Raw genomic sequence first — 9556 nt, 5'->3', positions numbered from 1 at the left:
GGTTTCACGGTTCATCGACATATGTCAATCACGTTCAGCTGAGAGGACGTTCACGAGGCTATATGGAGAACACGTTATCGAGAGCAATATCAAATTAGCACCTATGTTTTAAAACAGCAGTGATCCGAGTGATCAGTAATGTAAGACGGTAGACTGTCGAGCGAAAATAACGGTGATTGAATAAATTTTAATCTAAAGTTTATTTGTTCAATCAATGAAGTTGATCAAAGAGTTTCCTGGTTTATCTTCATAAGCTGCGAAGAAGTGATCTTCCGCTTCATTGCAACTGAAATCTGCGGATCGGAAGAACTGAATTAGGCCAATGCCAGTGACAAGATTTCAGGTAATAACAGAATTTGAACCAATAATATTTTACTGAACTCGATAAATTTGGCCTCTTTTTTTGCAGTTCTGTTAAAATAACAGTCTGATTAGGAGTAAAAGTAGATTTAACGAGATCAGTGTGAGCTGTTCTTAAAGGAGTTACATCACGATTTGCGCAACATGAAAACTTTAGTCTAAATTTTTCAAGTTCGTCGTTTGTAATCCGTGTCAATCTCCTCCATCCTCAACCATCCTTGTTCCCGCTTTATGGTTTTTGATTAACTCTTTAGTGTTTTTCTATCGTAGAAAAGTACTATTTTCAGGTTTGCTTTAATTTAATGGTAATTTTGTACGTGGCCAAAATAACTCAAAATACCGTGACCGAGCTCCTTTTAGCAACAGTAAAGTTGGAGATGAAGGAGCTTTCCCTGCTCCACATGAAACTGTAGAGCGTAGTTCATTTCCTGGTGTTTCCCAGGAACCAAAGTTCATATATTAAATATTAAAAATAAATCCTCGAAATCTGTTTGTTTACATAAGGTCTCCGCCAAGAAGCACCCTTAGTCAAGAAGAAAACAAAGCCCAAAACAGCTTGACTGCCAGCATTTGAAAACGAAAGGTTTTCAACAAAACTAACTTGCAGAAACATTAAGTACTCTGATAAAAAAGCCAGCTAGAAGAAGAAGAAGAAAAAGAAACTAAAACGTGGGGCATGACTGAAGGTAGAAGTCAGTCGACGGCTACTCAGGAGTTATATTGTCGGACAGGAAATGGTGGAATACATCAAAAGATCATTTTCTCAGCACTGAATATTCTACTATGCATTACAGCATTTCTGGGAAATGTTCTAATCATTGTTGTTCTTCAAAAGGTGTCCTTCCTTCATCCGTCATCAAAGCTATTGTTTGGTTGCCTCGCGAGCACCGATCTTTGTGTGGGTCTTATTACGCAGCCGCTTTACGTCAGCTTCTTAATGATTCCAGCACATTCCAGACTGTGTCGCTATCTTAATATTGCTTCATTCACCGTAGGTATACTTCTTTGTGGAGCATCTTTGTTCACACTAACTGCAATAAGTGTGGACAGACTTCTCGCTTTATTATTGAAAATGAGATACAGACAGATGGTAACTCTGAGAAGGGTACGGATCTTGGCTGCCAGTTTATGGATTTCTAGCGTTGCGTTGGCAATGACATCATTCTACAACGTCCGTATTACTACGGGCATCACCGGGGTGATACTGTTATCGTGTGTAGCAACCTCAATTTACTGTTACGTGAAAATCTATTACACACTTCGCCGTCACCAAGCGCGATTAGGAGAGCGTGTTCACCAAAGGGAACGGAACGATGGAGAAATTCCTCTGAACATAGCGCGATACAGAAAGACAGTCTGTACTGCACTCTGCATGCAAATAACATTACTTGCTTGTTATCTTCCATACGGTATAGTCGCAGCCTTGCGTGCTGTTAAAGGCGAGTCTTTCCATCTCGCTTGGGATGTAGCGTTGACTCTAGTTTTCTTAAACTCTACTCTGAACCCGATTCTCTACTGTTGGAGGATTGGACAGATACGTGAAGCGGTGAAGAATAGGATGAAACAGCTGTGCTGCTTTTCGAGTTAAAATTCTCGCTCCTGATGTCAAAGAGAGGAATTAGGTTTTTATCTAACAATTATTCCACGAGCGTGCGTTGAATATCAGATGATGAATAGCCAACTAGGCACGTAGCGCCGAGTTGACTATGATCATTTCATATCCAACAAGCGCGAGTAGAATAATTGTTTGATTTAAACGCCCCCAAAATAAAGAAAATTAAACCAAACTAAAAATAAAAACACCCCCAAAAATCACGCGTACGCTGACCATATTTGTAAAGAATGGTATAATGGCTCATGTGCGATGATGGCTAACCCAATGAAAACTCTTGAATTGCATTATGCAATGATCCAGTTTTTAATAATCTACGTTATACTTCTTGGTTAAATTTCTGTTAACTGTTATTTAATGTATTCTCTGTGTAATTTTTTACACGACTCCAGGGAACGCCGTTTATACGATAAGACTCAGTTCGTATTTAAATAAAGATTGATTGATTGACTGATTGATTGATTGATTGATTGATTGATTGATTGAGAACGGTAGCCAAATAAGTGATCTCAGCTGCTGAGGGTAGTTTTGTCATATAAAGACGTCAGTTTTAGTTATAAAAGTTATTTCATGGGTTTTAAGTTTTTGGAAGTAAAACCAAGAATGAAATGAGGATTTAAATGAAAATGTTATATCAATTAAAAATGCTAATATATTAGTAAACTTTGAGCCTCTGGATTTTTCCCGAATCAATTATACACGGTAATAGTCTTTTTCATCGCAGCTAACAAAAATAAAGACAATGCTAAACTTGCTTTGGCCTGTTCTTACACTGAACTCGAGAATCCTGGGTTTAATTTGACGAGCAGCAACATATTTTGTTCAAAACAACACAACTATTATTCCACCTGGTCAACACTCGACGAATTACAATCCAGTTGCCAGACGCGGGTGACCCATTTCTGGCGCCAAATTAAAAGCGTTGAGTCACTTGAGTCATAAAATGTTTCAGATTTTGCACTTTTTAAAATCTGATATGGTGTTTGGAATTATACATCCCTTTTCATGACTCTTTAATGCCTCCAGAGAGAAAAGTTGTGCGACTTCAATGCCTTTCCTGTTAACATACATTTGACGTCATAACAGTATAGTTTTTCCCGTCTGCTTAATCATCATTGGTCAATTCAAATTTCGGCGCACCAACCGTGTGCAAGGATAGCAGAAATAATGGCAAACATTTCCTGTATTTCTGGTGCAACAGTTTTTAAATTAGGTTCCAATTATCAAATTGCAACATTTTGTGGGCATGCCTCTTTGATTCTGCAACCCTATGGTACCAGCTAACCTCTCCCCACCCCTGCCCCCGAAAAATCCTAGATCCGCCCTTGTAATTTGTCGGAAAACTACGGGTGACAGTTGTTAAATTCATACCGAATTTTGCCAGGTGGCCTTGGTTGGAGTCATACTGAAAACGGTAGCTCGTCGAAAAAAGTTCAGTTTAAGTTATCAATAAAACATCGCATTGTTTTGGAGTTTTAAGCAATCTCGTTCTCAGCACTGCGCAGAGAAAGATGAAGATGAACCAGAATTTATTACAGCGGCTGCTCTCTCTACGCATGTTCAGAAACCTTTATCAAAGTTAGATGCCAGTGCAAAACTGGATCAAACCGGAACCAACATTTTCCTTACTTAGCCGTAGATAAGATGCCGGTCTCAGTAACTGGGGACACGACACGCCAACATAAAAGGTGAGATCTGAAGGTCAACTTTCAGAGAACTTAATTAGCCATTTACTACATTTATGACCGATTGAGATACTAATGCTTAGGGATTTCTTGTTATTAACATAACATTACTAATTCAGTTAGCAGCTACGGTATGGTAATATGTCCAAACGATACGCAAAGACTTTGGTAAAAACTAGAGAGTGAGTTCTTGCAATTGCAGATGCCATTTCAAAATCAAGATTGACTACCAGAGATGATTGTATAGGTGCTAAAGAGATAGGCTCGATTTCCGAACAGCTTTTCCCGAACAGCGGCTGGTAATCGAGCCTGCTAGAGAGGATGATCGAAGAAAACGACTCTCTCAGCGCTGCGAGTTCCTAAAATTGTCCCACGTGGTATTTGTTATATCGATCATATTTTCGTGACCTCGTATCCCGTGACAATATCCTGAGTTTTTGCGCATGGTTATTCAGCGGCTTAACAGTAGAACATCATAAAACTTGATGATGTCACGATAAGTAGTAATGCGTGATAAAGTTAAAGTGCACCTAACCCGCAAAATGTTTTTCGCTAAAACGAATCTAGACTTGATTTGAAGCATTTGGGCGAAAAAAATTTTGAATTTGGTTGAATCCTCGATTTTCTATGCCCTTTCAAAGTCGCGCTTGAAGGTTTCACGACCGCGTTTTAGGGAGTCTGGGGCGGCGGTACCTGATGACGTCTACCCAGGAACCAAACACAATAGCGCCTCAGTCAACTCTCTGTATTTGCTCGAGAAAATGGAATACAAAACTAATCGTTCCGATGTATTTTGGGACTAAAGCGTCCAAGTTTTGTCTCAGAATCATTTCTTTTTCGTCACTGGAGTCAGAGTTAAGTTTCGATTCGGAAGACTCCGAAATAAACTTCGATCGAGCACGTTCAACAATTGTGAACTCACTGCTTAGAGCTTTGAGAGCAATTTACAATATTTCAAGCGACGAAGGGGAAGACTTCTTTGCGGACGAGCTGCTTGTATATTAGGAATGGAAAGCTAGATACGAAGTGGAGGGCAGGCAAACGAAACGCAGGAAAGAAAACTCAAGGATTGCTTTGGATGGTAATTTCGTCAACTAAACATAAGATTCCCACGCGTGTTTATAGCCCGTTTACATTTGTCCTTAGCGAGAATGTATTTTGTCAAGGTGTGATTGTTCTGTTAAATCCAGTTTGTGTTTTACTTTCAGTTGAATGCTTCATGTTTATAAGAGCGACGTACGTGTTGCAGTTTTCGAGACTTGATGACCTCCAAAACATTGGCTTCGATCGATTGAAAATCGTATTGTTTAGACCTGTATTTTTGAAGCTGCGGGAAGCAAGGCGGAAGGAAACATTTCATACAATTACCGATTTCACATTGTCACACGTTTTAAGTCGTAACTCCAAGTAACCAATGTAAATTGTTCTCAAAGTTTGCAGTGAAATTCGTCGGATAAGCGAAAAGGATGTGTTCCCTAAGCGGTCCGCAGATAATGTTACGCGGTCATATTTTCGACGCTATTGCACAGAATCTTTGTCGCACTGCTGATTTCCAAACCTTCGAAAAACTCTGTGAGTCTAACAATTTTGTTATCATATGATTCTAAAGGAATAATCTTCGATTTTCATCTAAATCGAAAGAGAAATAAGTGTTGGTTAGCGGCGTACAGTTGCGATCTATTTACATATCAGTAGAACGCTTCTTGATCATGATCGGATCACACAACTTTGCCGGTTATGTTATAAATACTGCGGGATTGGAAGATATAGGTTGTCGGTAGTATTTCTACAAATTGCTGGTTAGCTTTAAGCAGAAAATTTATGAAAATAGCGTTCGAAAGTCTGCGGAACAAGGTCCAGTGAGAGTTGGTTCTCACAGATTCAGTTCGCTTGTTTCGGTTCGACAAAATCAACCATCGTTGAAGTCTTTATTGCACCATTAGCCGATCATCGTCAGTAAATTGTACAGTATATCTTTTTTTGGATCTGGGATATTACTGCAGCAGTCGATAGCACTTCTGGAAGGCATTTCTGCGCACTTTTCGAATGTGTATTGCACCGTCCTAAAGGAAATGAGAGGACGTGAGATATCCAACCTTCCTGGGTAGACGTCAGAAGAGCCGCTGGACCCATTCTCCTCAAACTCGGTCGTGAAACAAAATGGCGGTGTTTCGGAGCTATTTTCGAGATTTCGTCGGGGCACAGAAAATCGAGGATTTAACGGAATCCAAAAATTTTTTCGCAGAACTATTTCAAATAACAAGTAGATTCGTTTTAGCGAAAAAAAAATTTGGGGTTTAGGTGCACTTTAACCGATCTCTTTTGATGTCTTTTGTTAGGTGTCCTTATTATTTTTTTTTCTAAAAGATCAAAAATTATCCGATTGGAAGAAGCTTATGTATGGCAATTCGTTTTCTTTGAGCATCCTTTCTTTTTTGGCGGGTGCTACGAAGGTTCTTTCCGTCGGATCATGATAAAATATCTAAGATAGTATGCGCATTCTCATTGCTCGATAGGTGTGTTAAGATGAGATGCTTAGATGTTTATATGTTAACAAGGTTGTGATAAGAAATATTTTATAAAAGCAATGAAGGACTTTTTTCCGTGTTTACCTAGTCTCATCTAAACACGAGAGGGGTTGGGAGAATTCTTGAAAGTTATGCGCTTGACCGTGTCTCGGGTTTCATAATTGTCTCGAATTCTCCCAACCGCTCTCGTGTTTAGATCTCTGGCTATTGTTATGGCTTGAATTTTTTAAGACAATGGACCTGTTGTTGAGCGGCCTAAGGGATGCTTCTATCCGCTATGGCGAAATTGCACTGGACTTAAATCGGATTCCATCGGGCAACTGTCGGTGATCACATTTTTTTCCCTACAGTACTCTACTTGGGAAAACATGGACAGTCCAGCTAGGGGCTAGTCAGTAATTGTCAAGGAAAACAGTATTGTCGTTTGCTGCATTTAAGAGCAGCTTCGCCTAAATATCAACTAGACTTGGAAATAGCGAAAAAATCGAATTTCTTCAAACTCGCCCAGAATGAAGCCCTACGGGCACTAGTTACAAAAATATCGTTTTAAGTTCGATAAATCAAAAATTATTTTTTTCCGCATTTTTTTCGTTTCGATGCCCCAAATCGGCCAAAATCCATCGAAAATGAGCGGCATATTCAGAGGCTCGTAAACTCAAAAGCAAAAATCTTCATTACAAACTGATTGCACGTCGTATTTGTACTTCCTTTCTTGTCTATTTAGAGCTAAATAGATCGTGATTTGATTACAACTTAAATATTTGACGAATTTTTTAAGTTAACGACCCAAGACAGCTTTACAAGAGGTCTACATTTAGCCTATTTTCAAATGCTAAAAAGGCGCTCTGGTACACGGCTTTTCCCGAAATGACTAGTTTGGTTTGAAAGAGCATTGTTTCTTCTTCAAATTACTGAAATAAAATTTTTGGGTAAATAAAATCGTGTGCGCTGAGATAGCGAACTAAATGCAGCACTTCGTCCTGAAAACGTGACCTTTGACCCAAGCGTGACGAAACCAATTACTGCAAGAAAACCCGGAAGAAAAGCAAACGTTCCGTTATTTTGAAACAATTTCTAGTGATATCTCTCCGAAACCATGATTGCAAGAAACTATTTCCAGATATGAAATCTTGCAGGGTCAAAGACGGAGCTAAAGGGCGCATTTTGACACAATAACTTTGTTTGCTGAGAATTGAATTGCAGTCAATTCCAGTGAAATTTGCAAACTTGACGTATGTTAGCCGATACTTACCTGAATCTTTATATTAATAGAAGAGTCGTCTTCTTGGATTAACCTTCAAAAGAAGCTGCATCCAGATTTGGAAACCTCTAAAAGAAGAAATGTTTAATGTTCCGTGAGCTGCCCGCTGCTATAAATTAGCTTAAATTCCATGCACATGCAGACCGCAGGTTTGTCGTAAAACTCACTTAACTCCACTGACAGTTTCCATGGGCAACCCCAAAATAAACAATCCCCAAAAATGTAAAGTGAAATTGGCTGTCTTCATGAACAGTTAGATGCTAGAGTCTAAAAAAATAAAAACACCCCCAAAAAACACGCGTATGCTTACCATATTTGTAGAGCATGGTATAATGGCTCATAACCCATGATGGCTAAGCCAATGAAAACTCTTGAATTGCATTATTCAATGATCCAGTTTTTAATAATCTACGTTATATTTCTTGGTTAAATTTCTGTTAACTGTTATTTAATGTATTCTCTGTGTAATTTTTCACACGACTCCAGGGAACGTCGTTTATATGATAAGATTTCGTGATTGATTGATAACGCTAGCCAATTAACTGATCTCAGTTTCTGAGCTGTTGCTGAGGGTAATTTTTGCCATATAACGGCGTCAGTTTTAGTTATAAAAGTTATTTCATGAGTGTTAAGTTTTTGGAAGTAGAACCAAGAATGAAATGAGGATTTTAATGAAAATGTTAAATCAATTAAAAATGCCAATAAATTAGTACACTTTGAGCCTCTGGATTTTTCCCGAATTAATTACCACGGAACTGGCCCATGTTGCCAGCGTGGCTTTGGTGATTTCAATTTTGGTTTACACATGTGCAACTACTTCAACCAAGATAAATAAATTCTTTGCAGATAGAACAAGAACAATTTGAATGCTAACACGAAAAGAAGAAATGCTCGCAAATTTATTGCTTTTGTAGTTTGCAGCTTTTTATTGGGTGGGTAACTCCAAGGGCTGATTAAGTTGGGAGGCGGGTGTATTGGGAGGTTAGCCACCAGCTTCTTAAAGGAGCAAAAAATAACCAAAAATTGAGATAGGTCTGCAAACGGCGACTGGGTCCGGGCTGTCCTAACAAAACGTCACGATAATAGTCTTTTTCATCGCAGCGAACAAAAATATAGACAATGCTAAACTTGCTTTGGCCTGTTCTTACAATGAACTCGAGAATCGTGGGTTTAATTTGAAGAACAACAACATATTTTGTTCAAAACAACACAACTATTATCCCACCTTGTCAACACTCCACGAATTACAATCGAGTTGGCAGACGCGGGTGACCCATTTCTGGCGCCAAATTAAAAGCGTTGAGTCACTTGAGTCATAAAATGTTTCTGATTTTCCACTCATGTCCAATACTGTCGAGTAGATTCCATCGGAAAAGAGAACTTTCTATTCGTTATCGATCGGAAAATTACATCTCATTAGCTATTAGCTGGATATAAAGCCTGTCGAATCGATCGATTCGATCGATTCGTCGAACGGACACGACCCGAAACCTGGATGTTGTCGATTGGAAAATCGCATCTCATTGGTGACAACAGACCCCGGCGGTCCAACGTTGTCGATTCGACCGATTCGTTCGATTCGTCGAATGGACACGACCGCGAAACGTGGATGTTGTCGATCGGAAAATCGCATCTCATTAGTAATAACAGACCCGGCGGTCCAACGTTGTCGATTCATTCACAGGCTATTATAACGAAAGCACTGTGAAAGAGGACATAAACACATGCATATTCCTCGTTCAAAAAACACCAAAGGTAGTATAAACGAAACATTGCATAGTCATTTACGTCGCTATAAGCAAAGCACGGTGAAAGAGTACATGAACACATGAATATTCCTCGTTCTAAAAACACCGGTGAAAGGTAGTATAGACGAAACATTGCATGGTCATTTGAGCACGGTGAAAGAGGACATAAACAGATGCGTTTTGCATGGTCATTTACGCCACTAACATGTCCGTAGTATATCGCAAAAATACTCTTATCGATGAATCAATGATTGACAATCGACAAAACGCCGCTATAACAAAAGCACAGTGGAAAAGGACATAAAATATGAATATTCCTCGATCTAGAAACACCAAAGGTAGTATAAAGCCAAACATAACAA

At 39.1% G+C, this 9556-nt stretch overlaps 1 protein-coding gene across 1 annotated transcript; it reads left to right on the top strand.

The window, feature by feature from the left end:
* The first annotated feature begins 1036 nt into the window (after positions 1–1036).
* Positions 1037–2416, top strand: LOC149103461 (adenosine receptor A3-like). Its single transcript, XM_089273381.1, has one exon. The coding sequence runs from the start codon at positions 1037–1039 to the stop codon at positions 1946–1948; it is 912 nt and encodes a 303-aa protein (XP_089129507.1). The 3' UTR covers positions 1949–2416.
* The last annotated feature ends 7140 nt before the right edge of the window (positions 2417–9556 follow it).

This window comes from Orbicella faveolata, unplaced genomic scaffold, assembly GCF_042242905.1.
Source record: "Orbicella faveolata isolate gen_17 unplaced genomic scaffold, um_ofav_v1 contig_35, whole genome shotgun sequence".
Lineage (NCBI taxonomy): Eukaryota > Metazoa > Cnidaria > Anthozoa > Scleractinia > Merulinidae > Orbicella > Orbicella faveolata.
This window is presented reverse-complemented; position numbering and strand designations above follow the sequence as displayed.